Source organism: Marmota flaviventris, chromosome 16 (assembly GCF_047511675.1).
Source record: "Marmota flaviventris isolate mMarFla1 chromosome 16, mMarFla1.hap1, whole genome shotgun sequence".
NCBI classification, from domain to species: domain Eukaryota; kingdom Metazoa; phylum Chordata; class Mammalia; order Rodentia; family Sciuridae; genus Marmota; species Marmota flaviventris.
Genome location: NC_092513.1, coordinates 53274315 through 53287865, shown reverse-complemented (window position 1 = coordinate 53287865; position 13551 = coordinate 53274315). Strand labels below are relative to the sequence as shown.

Below are 13551 nucleotides of genomic sequence, written 5' to 3'. Positions count from 1 at the left end.
GATGAGTTGCTTAAGGTCTTGCTAAATTGCTGAGGCTGGCCTCAAACTTGTGACCCTCCTGCCTCAACCTCCAGAGTATCATTCACTAAATTTCTGATGAGTTCCTGCAGGGTGCAGTGGGCTTGTTGGTTTTTACTTTGATGGATGTGTGTTGGAGGACATGAATACCAGTGGTTTGGGTTAATGAAGAAATGGAATGTGCAGCTCTAAGTATTCTAACTTCACCACTTGGTAGATATGTGACATAGGGACATCCATTTCTTGCTCTTATTCCTGAAAGCTCGGTGCTGGTCCCAAGGCCAATCCAATGAGGAGGATGTAGTTTTGAGAAAAAAAAGAAGTTTTATTGCTTTGCTAGCAAAGGAGAAACACAGGGGACTGCTGTCCCCGAGGCTGTGAGTCTCACTGTCAAGGGGTGATTCAAAGGCTGCATTCCAGGTGTGTCCTGTCAGGGGTCATAATTCACTTGTAGACTTTAGAGATAGCCCCTTCTTAGGTCCTCTCCTACCATCCTGAAGTCGATTGCTTTACTCCTGTGGTGTGTTTGCTCAAGGACAGATAACTTGGCCTAGGATGGGAAGAAGGTTTATCTTGTTCCCCCCACCTTATAGGCTGGGAGGGGGGAGAGGGCGAAGAGAAGGGAAACAAACCAAAACAATGTCCATTTTAAAATAAGTCACGAGGGTTATATTCAAAGCATGAAGTGGAACCCCTGTTACCCTCTAAGCCTTAACATTTCCATCGATTGAATAGAGACAGTGGGATCCTCGTGTCAGTTAAGGCCATGTGGGTTAAGTTCTTAGCACAGTGTCTGGATCTCTAATGATTAGGAAGATCTAATCTTGGCATGGCGAGGAGGGTCTGGGCTAATTCTGCAATCTCAGCCTCTCTCTTGTCACCTGAGCTTGTGCCTTTTCCCAGTGAAGGACCTGAGCCAGACCACTGGTTTGTCTGGCACTTGACGGGGAGTCCAGTCTGCCAAGGCACAGTGCCATGAACAGCAGGACTCTAAGATTCACAGTGAAGTGCAAGACTTCTGGGCCGGCCTGACCGGAAACAGCAGCAGCAAACTTTTCTGTTAGCAGTTGCATTCTCCCCAGGTTCAAAATACTTCCCCGGGATGCCAGAACATTTGTCATGACAACCGAAGAGCCTGGTTGCGATTTCTTCCCCTAGCCTCTTTTTTGGGATTCTTTCTTCAACTCTTAGGCATCACCCCTCAGTGAGACCCTGCGTTTCAGATTCTCTTCCAGATTCCATTCATATTTATGAAGCCATAGGGCCTTCAGTTTAAAAGAAATCTTGTCACCAAATTCAACTGTCTGTCAGTTGTTGGTACAATTTCTATAACCTCTCAGACAAAAAAAAAAGAGCTGATCTATGCTTGTATATCTCCAGGGACTGAGAGCTCACTACTGGGTGAGGTCCTCATATTCCATGTTTGGATAGCTGATGACTATCTTTGTCTTCTTCTTCTTTTTTTTTTTTTCCTTTTTGGTGCTAGAGATTGAACCCAAGGATGCTTTCCCACTGAGCCACATCCTCCAGCCCTTTTTATTTTTTATTTTGAAACAGAGTCTCACTACCTTGCTAAGTCTGGCTTCAAACTTGCAATCCTCCGGCCTCAGACTCCTGAGTTTCTGGGATTTCAGGCCTGGGCCACCAAGCCTGGTTTAGAGGATTTTTCTTTATGACTCTCTGACCTCTTATCTTTGTGGTTTTCGTTGGGGACTTAACACAGAAGTCCATGCTGTACTTTAGGCAGCCACCCTCCAAATCAGTGAATTCCTGTCTTCCTTCTTTTCCAAATGAAGTATGCCCTTTCCTTAAACCCATACATTTCTTCTTAAAGCAAGGTGCCCACGGCTGGGGATGGAGCTCAGTGGTAGAGCAATTGCCTAGCATGTGTGAGGTCCGGGGTTTCATCTCTAGCACCATATGAGAGTGGAGAGAGGTAAGGGGGAGCCAAGGAGCACAGAATAAAACACAACCCAAAGATCCTCCTATGATTCTGGATACCACACTTCCATTCTTAATGCCTTTTCAGAAATAAGTACCTTCCCTGACATTCAAACCTCAAGTCCAGTCCCCATTCTGTGTTACTGCAGTCATCTCTTTATATCCCTAATTTTGATGCTTCACATTTCATTTTCCTTTTGACCTCTTTTCTTTTTCTTTTGGTACCAGGGATTGAACCCAGGGGTGCTTAACCACTGAGCCACACGCTTAGCCCTTTTTATGTTTGATTTTGAGACAGGGTCTCACTAAGTTGCGTAGGGCCTCACTAAGTTGCTGAGGCTGGTTTTGAATTTGCAATCCTCCTGCCTCAGCCTCCAGAGCCTCTGAGATGACAAGTGTGCACCACTGCACCCAGCATCATATTGCCTTCTAATGCACCCTGTAGGCTCAGTTTACCTCTCTGACATGTTCTTCATCCTACTTGCACAGCCTCTGTCTGCACTGTTCTCTGAATTTGCAAATGTCTGTGTAGGTCCTTCCAAGCTCTCTGTGGTGCGGGACCAGTTTTCTGTTTGATCTTCCATCTGTTGTAGATCAACACTCGGATAAAATGCAATAAAGATGAATTACCAGAAAAAGGAAGTTTAAAAAACAAAGACACACTAAAACCTAACCCACTGTTTTCTTTGTATTTCATTCAACAGACAAAAGACTATAAAATTGCTAGAAAGTTTCTAAAAGCTTTCAGTATTCAGGGCACGGTACATGCACACCAGGTACAGTGGTTTGTGAACCAGCCCCATTCGGCCAGCAGCACTTTGAATATCTCTCTGCTCTGTACACAGAAATGCTTCAACTTGCTGATTTACAGCATCTGTCAGTTTTTATGGTGTAAATACCCACAACATAGTCAATTTCAAGTTGAACACAGAGCTGGGAAGAGATGTACACAATCAACTTTAGCAAGTGATAAGAGTGAGTTCCGACACCCCCCTATCAATGCCATTTGGTCTTTAAAATCTTTGTAATAAAAACTTTCCTTTTGAGCATTTATTATACAACTACTGTTTATCTAGACCAAGTCAAGAGTCCATCATGTTGCCCTGAACAGAAACTAGACAATGGGTTGAGGCAGCCCTTCCCTTTGGTGGTCTTCAGCACCCTCAGAGGAGATCATCTGGTGCAAGTCATACCTAATCCAAAGGTGGCCCAGTGCCGTGCAGAAGCTGCCACTTCTCAAAGGTGATCAGATCACAGCTTGCTTCATAACGCAGGATAACACGTCATCAGAAAGAAATTGTTTGACTACAACTGTATCTAAAATTATTATTAATTTTAGATTTTTAACAATTTCTTTTTTCTAAATTAGTTGTTTATGGGCCTTTATTTATTGATATGTGGTGCTGAGAATAGAACCTAGTGCCTCACACATGCTAGGCAAGCGCTCTGCCACTGAGCCCCAGACCAGCCCCGACAGTTTCTTTTTGTATCTGTAGTTTCTCAAGGACTTTCTCTCTCTCTCTCTCTCTTTTTTTTTTTTGTTTTGTTGCGGTACTGGGGATAGAACCCAGCAGCGCCATACCACTGAGCTACAGCCTTAGCCCTCTTAAAAGCACTCCTTAGCCCCTGAAAGAATTTCTGAAATCCAGTAACCAAGGACTGCTAAACTGTTTCTCAATATAGCTAATTTATGTATATGATCCATTAGCTTAGCCAGTAGGAATTTATTAAGAAGTCAATACAGCTGGGCGTGGTGGCACATGCCTGTAATCCCAGTGGATCAGGAGGCTGAGGCAGGATGACTGGGAGTTCAAAGACAGCCTCAGCAATTTAGTGAGGCCCGAAGCAACTTAGCGAGAGTCTCTAAATAAAATACAAAAATGGGCTGGGGATGTGGCCCAGTGGTTAAACGCCCCTGCATTCAATCCCTGGTACCAAAAGGAAAAGTCAATACAAAAAACGGGTTGGATTCCACATCTGTTTTGTGACTTCCTGATATTTGTATGCTCTTGATCACAAAAGATACCCAGGGATAAGACAGTGTAAATATTTTGCCAAAAAACCTTCACCACTGCAGAACAAAATAATTCCTGGTTCAGCCAAAGAACTGTGGCTTGCAACACTAGCACTAACTTTCAATGCAAATATAGACAAGGCGGAACAGTTAGCTAGAAGCAGACATGATAGGAAGCTGTTCTCATTTGTTTTCTCTGTATCTCTGTAAATTTAATTTTAACTTAACATAGTTTTACAACTTCTGAAATCAGATGTTAATACCAGCTTCTGCTTGTGCTGTCCTCTGCAGTGTGAACTGAATGAAAATAATGTCATTGGAATCTGCAGCTTTGTATCTAGGGACTCATCTTACAAATGCATAGAAGTTCAGTTGCTGGTGGCACAAGCCTGTGTCATCCTAGCAACTCAGGAGGCTGAGGCAGGAGGATTGCAAGTTCCTCTGCAATTTAGCAAGACCCTGTCTCAAATTTTAAAAAGGGCTGGGGATGTAGCTCAGTGATAAAGTGCCCCTGGGTTCAATCCCAGCACAGAAGGAAGGAAGGAAGGGAGGAAGGGAGGGAGGGAGGGAGGGAGAGAGGTAGGGAGGGAAGGGTAGGAGGGAGGGAGGGACCAATAGGAGTTCTTTCAGCCAGGACCCAGAGGAGGAAGAGAAGTCATCTTATTTGAAGTGAACAAATAAACATATCAGGTTAAAGAAAAGCAATAAGCATGATTAAAATACATCATTTCTTTTTCAAGTTCCACTTGATTTAAGGGAGCATTTGTGTTTTTAAGTCATTCTTTTTAAGAATGTTCCTCTTAACAAATGAGGTGTTTCACTTACCGTGTAGAAACCACTCAGTTTCCCTTTCTGTTTAGACCAGACAAGATTTATTAGCTTGTCTTTCCCCTCCGTGGGCCTCGCTCTGCCTGCTGGTACTCAGACCTTCTTGGTGGGTTCTCAATCACCCCTGGTGATGAATCCCTGAGAGTCATATTTTTAGAAAGGACACCCTTAGAAGAAAGAGCTCAGGGCTTAGCCTACAAAGCTAGGAAAGAGTGATCCTGGGGAAAATGGAGAAATTTAGTTGAGTGAGTTTCTGAAGCACCCTTGGAGTGCCAAAGAATTAGGAAGTGATCTGGCACCTGTAATCCCAGAGGATCGGGAGGCTGAGGCAGGAGGATCACAAGTTCAAGGCCAACCTCAGCAATTTAATGAGGCTCTAAGCAACTCAGTGAGACCCTGTCTCAATAAATAAATAATAAATAGACTCAGAATGTGGCTCTGTGGTTAAACACCCCTGGATTCAATCCCTAGTGCTAAAAATGAATGAATGAATGAATGAATAAATAAATAAATAAATAAATAAATAAATAAAGAAGGAAAAAAAAAGTAAAAAGATCCAAATTCCTTTTAAATTCCTGTTGCTGAGGCTGGCTTTGAACTTGCAATCCTCCTGCCTCAGCCTCCCGAACCGGTGGGATGACAGGCATGCATCACCATGTCCGGCTCCTGGCAAGAGCTTTTCTGTATGTCAGAGGAAACAAAATAGTATTATAATGGGCTGCATTGTTCAATTTTGATTATCCACACTGAAAGAGGAAACTGGTGAGAGCTACCGATAAGCAGTAAATAAATAATCAAAAAGATCAGACATTAGATGTTGGAATGTGTTATTTAGCTTCCTTGCGACATGAGTGGGCCAAATGACCCAAGACTCCATTTTGAACTAGGTCATGGTTTCGCATTGTAAAGATGTGTCTCCAAAGAAGTGACGCAAGGATGTATTTTCATTAGATTCAAAGAGAGAGAGAGATTCTATTCTAACTCTGTCTCCCTCCCGCCTGTCACCTGCTCTGGGTCTTCCGATGTATACCTGAGACTGAGCAGACTGACCACCCTTCAAACTGTCCTGGGAAACTGAGGTAGCTCCCTGATGGGTTAAGTGCCTGAAATGCAATGGAGTGGGGCAGCAGATAAACATCATTCTTGTGGGTGTGACTTGGCCAGAGGCTTAACTGAGGGCTAAGGGGACGAACCTGGGGCTGGGCTGGCTCTCTGCTGCTGGCCCTCCAGGGACACGCCGATCTTCCACTAGTGGCATCCCTTCTCAGGAACCTTGGCAAAAAATGAGGAAGCTGGATGGTTATTGCTTACTGTGTTCAAATGGTAAAGGTATATGTTTCAGGCAGTAAATGTAAATGGAAGTTTTTCTTGGAGTGAGATTCTGCCAATCATCCATCTAGGTAACTGAGAGGTGACCCCATATATATATATATATATATATACCCCTACCTTCCAGACAGCATATATGACATTATAATGTGGCATTTGCATGATTTATTATTTCAATTCTCAGGCACTCTCTGGGAAGTAGCCCAGTATAACTTCTGCTTTCTCTCTCTTTTTTTTTTTTAAGAGAGAGAGAGAGAGAGAATTTTTTTTAATATTTATTTTTTAGTTTCCGGCGGACACAACATCTTTGTTTGTATGTGGTGCTGAGGATCGAACCTGGGCCGCACGCATGCCAGGCGAGCGCGCTACTGCTTGAGCCACATCCCCAGCCCTCTGCTTTCTCTCTTTTGGTTAAGAAAATTATTCCCAAATATTCTCCAGGGCAGTGGAGAGCAGGATAGCATGATAGGATCTTTCTGTTCATTGCAGGATATTTTGAGTAGCCTGAGGAAATATTGGATTTGATTCAGTGAGATGGCCCAAGTGGCAGCTAGAACCCTAGGCAACAAGTCTGGACAGGGTAGCTAGGTCTAGCTGACTCAAGGAAATGACAGGAACTTCATCTCTGAGTGGAAAAGCATGGAAGGGACCAGGTACAATGGTGCATACCTGTAATCCCTGCCACTCTGGAGGCTAAGGCAGGAGGATCCCAAGTTTAAGGCCAGCCTCAGCAACTTAGCAAAACCCTGTTTTCAAAATAAAAAAAAATTAAAAAGGGCTAGGGATGCCGCTCAGTGGTAGACAGCCCCGTCTATTTTGTTTAGTCCCAAGTACTGGGGAAAAAAAAAAAAAAAAAAACATGAAAAGGGTGGGTGAGAAATAGTTGCATGTTTTATGAGGTATTTTGTTTCAGGGCTCAACCCCAGGGCTTCCCACATGCTAGGCAAGGGCTCTGCCACTGAGCCACACCCCCAGCTCTCAAATTGGTTTTTAGGAGAACTACACAAAAGTCTCCAGGAAACTGCTTAAGGAATCGTTTCATACTGATAGGCATTCCCTCTTGGAGACTTAAGAGTTTTTTTGTTTTGTTTTAATTAAGATTTTTTTCTTTTATATTGAGGATTTAGCTCAGGGACACTTTACCACTGAGCTACATCCCCAGCCCATTTTTAAAATGTTACTTTGGGACAGGGTCTTGTGAGTTGCCCAGTCTCTCAAACTTGTGATCCTCCTGCCTCAGCCTCAGTTACAGGTGTGTACCACCATGACCAGCTTAATGATTCTTTTTAAAAAGTTTTCTGTAGTTTTCTAAATCATGTTCTACAAATGGAAACCTGAAAGCTAACTATTCAGTATTATTCAATATTACAATCAGACAGTGATGCTTCAGTGGGAGCCTAGGGAGGACCTTAGAGGAGGTACGTGGATCCAGGGCCTTGACTGGATGGAGTGAGTGGCCCTACAGGAAGGCCTCTTGGGGTTGAAGTTCAGAAAAACCAAACACATCCTCAAAGACTGATTTACAAACTGGCGTGTCAATGTATTTTTACCACAGGAGACTTCTGTACAGCACATTCCCTCTTAGAAGTTGTGCTCAGAAAATCAAAAATGTAAAGCAAAAGTTTGTGTAATGAGCGCCTATCCAGATAAAGGAAGAGAGGAAGGGAAAGAGGGAGGGAGGGAGGGAGGAACAGGGACTAGAGGAAGGGGCCGGAAGGAAGCACCTTGCAGGAAGCCAAGATGGCTGCCAGGCCTCCCCCAGGGGCACCTCCTATTGTCACTAGGACACACAGGCTCATGGCCTTTCCTTTTCCTTTCTTCTCCTTTCAGCATTTAGTTATCAGCCACCAGGGTGACTCTAATGACTGACCTCTTATAGCTTTAGCTATATTTAACGTGCTCCTGAGAAAGCAGGGCTCCCCTGACTTTGCCCAGGCTGCCTGAAGATTTCTACAGTGGGCCCATCCCATGATTCTCAATTTCCATTTCAGAAACTTCCATGTCAGAGGTCGGTGTTTTCCCATCTCTTCCCCTCAGTTGTGTGGGGGGTGTCCCCTCCTGGAGGCCCCCCAGTCTCCCCAGCAGGGATCTCTCTTGGTCCGTCCATGGGCTTGTTTTCGTGTCCAGTGTCTGAAGAGTGTTTTGTGTTCCCTGATTTCCAGTGGCCGTCAGTTACAAGATCAGAAACGCCGACCCATGCAGGAATCACAGTGTCTGTTTTCACTGTCTTCCAGTGTCATCTTGCATTACAACATATAAGAAGACACCACCTCCAGTCCCACCCAGAACTACCACGAAACCTTTCATTTCTATCACAGCCCAGAGTAGCACAGAGTCTGCGCAGGATGCCTACATGGACGGACAGGGCCAGCGAGGGGACATTATCAGCCAGTCTGGACTCAGCAACTCCACAGAAAGCCTGGACAGTATGAAGGCTCTGACAGCCGCCATCGAGGCCGCCAACGCCCAGATTCACGGCCCTGCGAGTCAGCACATGGGCAATAACACTGCCGCGGTCACCACCACCACCACCATAGCCACAGTCACCACAGAGGACAGGAAGAAGGACCTTAAGAAAAACCGATGCCTGTCTATCGGGATACAGGTAACAGCCTCCCTTGTGCCCTTTGAAATGGGAACCATAACTAAGAAATATAGCACATCTTTTTTTTTTTCTATCCAGAAGTTTATTATTTTGTCATTGCCAACACTATAGTTATATATGTAGGACCAGATTTGCAAAAAAGAAAAAAAATTGGCTCTGGATTCCCTATATGGGTAAATGTGACCCAAATTATGAAGAGATGAGTTGTTATTCACAGCTCTTGTTTTTATTCTCTAAATTGAATGTGTGACTTGAACCCTAAGCTAATTTAAGGAACATGAACACGATCAAACATAAAGTGCCCTTTGGTTCCTACTGAGCGTTTGGAGTCTCATACGGGACTGGACAGCCAAGAATAGCCAGAGTCATCCAGTGCCCTGCTATGTATCCAACCCTGTTGAGTCACCATATGGAACACCAGTGCGCTTCTCTCCTCCCAGATGTGGGAGAGTAAGGCTGGGAGCATGGTGGTATTGAAAGCCCAAACTCATGTTCCAGCATCACAAGCAAAGAATGTGCATCACTTTCAGCCTAACTGTTGGCTCATTTCATAAAAGTCGTGGACCACTCTGCCGGTTCACTGTTGGCTGCTTTTCTGAGACAGTTCTGATCTGATTTCCCTTGGTGTTTTTTTTTTTTTTTTTCTTTTGGGTTAAACCCACAGGCACTTAACCACTGAGCTACATCCCCAGCCTTTTTTTATTTTCTTATTTTTGAGACAGGGTCTCACTAGGTTGATCAGTTGCTGAGGCTGACCTCAAACTCGTGATCCTCCTGCCTCAGCCTTTAGAGTCGCTGGGATTACAGCCATATCCACCACATCTGGCCAGCCTTATCTTTTTTCTTTTTGATAATCGGGATTGATTTCAGGGGCACTTAACCACTGAGCCACATTGCCAGCCCATTTTTTATGTTTGATTTAGAGACAGAGTTTTGCTAAGTTACTTAGGTCTTCGCTAGGTTGTGAGGCTGGCTTTGAACTCAGGATCCTTCTGCCTCAGCCTCCCAAGCCATTGAAATTATAAGCATACACCACTGTGCCCAGCCAGCCTTATCTTTTTTCACGTGTTTATCTTTGGTTACCCTACAAGAAAGACTACCTTCTATCAGAGAAGATTCATTCCTTTTCTCCATCTCTGTTGTGCTGTCTCATTCTGCAGGTGTTCACTGAATAGTAACTTCTATAGTAACTTCTCAACTTGGTCTTTAATCCCCACTGAACTCTAGGTACATCTAAAAGCCAGGCGTAGGGTACCTTCTTACAATTGCTGATGTATTTTCACAATCTGTTCCACAACGCTCACTTTGAAAAGGCAATTAATCTTTCTCTAGTGGCAACGGGTCAAATGCCTTTTTATAATCTCCAGGTAACCATAGCACAAGTTGTCAAGCTTCCTAAAAGAGCTTGGATCAGTGATGCTTGGGAGTAGATGACACAGGAGGAGGCAAGGCCCCAGCCAGCCTGCTGCCCACATCTCTATTTCCCCCAGAAGCCAAGTCCCCTCCCATCACCCAAGGATTAAGGAGTAGGGAAGGACAGAGGCTGGCCCTCTGTGTGGTCCTGGGAAAACCATTTAATCTTACTGAGCTTTAGTTTCTTTGTCTCTCTTTCATAGGATGATTTGGACGATCTAGTTTTCAAAAATCTAGCTTTCTGTAGGTGTTATTGTTTAATGTTATTATTTATTATTATTTGTATTTAATTTAGAGACAGAGTCTCACTGAGTTGCTTAGCACCTCGCCTTTGCTGAGACTGGCTTTGAACTTGTGATCCTCCTGTCTCAGCCTCCCGAGCCTCTGGGATTACAGGCGTGCACCCCCACTTAATGTTATTTTTTAACCCTAACAGAGTTACAGTTTAGGCTGATGAAAAAATTCTGGAGATAGATAATAGAGCTGATTGCACAAAATGCGAATGTACTTAATGCCAGTGAATGGCACACTTAAAAAGAGTATTAAGCCCAGCGTGGTGGTTCACACCTGTAATTCCAGTGGCTTGAGAGGCTGAGACAGGAGGTTCGCAAGTTCAAAGCCAGCCTCAGCAACAGTGAGGTGCTAAGCAACTCAGTGAGACCCTGTCTCTAAATTAATATAAAAAAGGGCTGGGGATTGGCTCAGTGGTCAAGTACCCCTGAGTTCAATCACCAGTACCCCCCCCAAAAAAAGATTATTAAAATGGTACATTTTATGTTATATATATATTGCTATAATAATAGAAAGTTGCCTTCCTATCTGGCACATAGTTGGTACCAAGGCATGTTAACCTGTTTCTACTTCCTCAACATCTAATTCATTTTTTTCTTTATTTTATATTACTTTCAGTAAGTAATACATCTCTGTTGTTCAAAATTCCAAACTTGTTCTTAAAAAGTGTACAATGACCAAAGATACAATCAATATTTGCATCTCCATGCAGGCATATTTTGCACATATTCAAGCAATTTTTTTTATTTAGTCCTTTTTTAATCCAGATATTAGCATACGCCTCACACTATTCTACATTTTTTGCCTTTTTTTTTCACTTGACAATGTATTTTGAGGATAACTATTTGTTAGTCTTGCTTTTCTTTTTTCTGTTTCTCCCCCCCACCCCGCCCCCCAGTAATGGGAGATGAACTCAGGACTTCACACATGCTAGGCAAGCACTGTATCTCTGAGCTACATCTTATCTCCTAATTTCATTTTATTTAAAAGCTTCTATGTGCTTATTTTAATCACTTCCCAAGTTCTGCTGGTTTGTCATATCTCCTCCTTGCCAAATAATTCTAAGAATAAGGCATTTGTATATATGAAATCCAACTTCTAGTATCAATATTTTCATCCAATAAGATGGGTGAAAATCCACATGTAGTATTGGGGAGAAAAGTTTTTACTCTAGAAATTATTCCATTTACTAAAGGATACTTTAGTAAATGAAAGAAACTGTTTTGGCTCTTCCTTCAACTGTCTTGCTCTACTATATAAATTATGGTAAAATACTGATACTTGATGATATGAATGTGTTAGTTAGTTGTCCAGTACTGTAACAAAATACCCAAGGTAATCAACTTAAAAAGATGAAAGGTTTATTCTGGCTCAAAGTTTTGGAGGTTTCAGCCCATGGTCAGTTGGTCCTGTTGGTTTGGGACCTCTGGTGAGGCAGCATACCATGGCAGAGAGTGTGATGATACAAACTGCTCATCCCATGGTGGCCAGGAAGAAGAGGGACTGGGATCGAATATCCCCTTCAAGAACACGCCCCGTATTACTAGAAGACCTCCCAGTAGTTCCCACCTCTTAAAGGTTCTAGCGCCTCCCAACTGTGCCAAGCTGGGGGCTAAGCCTTTAACACCTGGGCCTTTGAAGAATATTCCAGATCCAAATTATAGCAATAAGTGTCTCATTTAACCAGTACTGCCACTCTGTGCATGGTTTATTATCATTATTACTACCCTTCAGATGAGCACTGAGAGATTGAGTAACTTGCCAAAGGTCACACACCTTATGTTGACAGAATAAAGACTGTACCTCAGTATCTAATGTCACCACATTACACTGCTTCAACAATGGGGAATAATAAACAACTAAAAATTCAAGATGCAAAATATGTATTGAATTTCATTATGTAGAAATATAATTTAAAAACTAAACTGGTTGCGGTGGCTCACACCTGTAATACCAGCCAATCAGGAGGCTGAGGCAGGAGGATCAAGAGTTCAAAGCCAGCCTCAGCAAAGGTGAGGTGCTAAGCAACTCAGTGAGACCCTGTCCCTAAATAAAATATAAAATAGGGCTGAGGATGTGGCTCAGTGATTGAATGCCCCTGTGTTCAATCCCCAGTACCCAAAGCAAAAAAAACTAATCCCCCAAATACATGACATTAGGATATTGGACTCCCTCCCACCCCTTTACCTCTTTAGGGGTTCCAAACTTATCCTCACACTTTTAATTCATTATACACCTACTAGCTGATATTATAACCATTTACTCTACAACCTATATAAATTTAAGCCAATTATTTCTGGGTCTTAGTTTCCTCGTCTGGTAAATGAAAATAATAATTGTTCTTATTTCATTTGGTACTTTATAGGATACAGAAAAAAATGAGTGATAAGGCTTTAAATCAATACATGCTGTAATAAGGGCTTAACAAATATTAGATTTAGTTGTTATTATTAATATTATCCTCCTTTATAATAACCATTAGCCAAATAAACTAAGTTGCTTAGGGTCTCACTAAGTTGCTGAGGCTGGCCTTGAACTTTGAATCCTCCTGCCTCAGCCTCCCGAGTTGCCAGGATTACAGATGTATTCCACCACACCCAGCACTTTCTCAATTTTTTAAGGAGATTTAATGGTTCTGCAATTTCTTCTGAAAATTTTGAAATTCTCTTCAGAAATTTAAGTAGATTATCTTAGATATCATATATGAAAAGTGGCTTTTGGCCTGATGATGTAGTTCATTGATAGAGCACTTGCCTCCTGGCATGCATGAGGCACAAGTCCAATCCCCAGCACCACAAAAATAATATAAAATAAAAAGAAAGGCAACATTTGTTAGTATTTGGATCTAACTAAGAAGGAGAATCACAGAGATAAACTTCACACACACTGACTCAAGCTTGGAAGACACCGAGATTTTGATGCAAATGAGCAGGCAGTTTGGGTACATGGGGTGAGGCTTGAACCCAGAAGACTCCATTCTCATCCTTGAGGCCCCTGATTCTTCTTTTTTTCTGTTTTCTCTGCATTCTGGAAGTGATTTTGATACTACCGCATGGTGTAAGGCCGCAGCATTCTGGTTTGGCTGATATCCTAAGCATTTTTAATTTACACG

General features: G+C 42.8%; 1 protein-coding gene across 14 annotated transcripts in view; it reads left to right on the top strand.

Moving 5' to 3' along the window:
* The window catches only part of Dlgap1 (DLG associated protein 1), a 362352-nt gene that overhangs the window by 280860 nt on the left and 67941 nt on the right, over nucleotides 1–13551 (top strand). For 12 of the 14 annotated variants that reach the window (XM_027942934.3, XM_027942933.3, XM_071602438.1 and 9 more), the window contains one exon: nucleotides 8365–8735. In XM_027942934.3, coding sequence (XP_027798735.2) covers nucleotides 8365–8735 — 371 coding nt within the window. The remainder of the gene's footprint in view (nucleotides 1–8364; nucleotides 8736–13551) is intronic. The other 2 variants (XM_027942943.3, XM_071602444.1) reach the window with 1 other exon arrangement.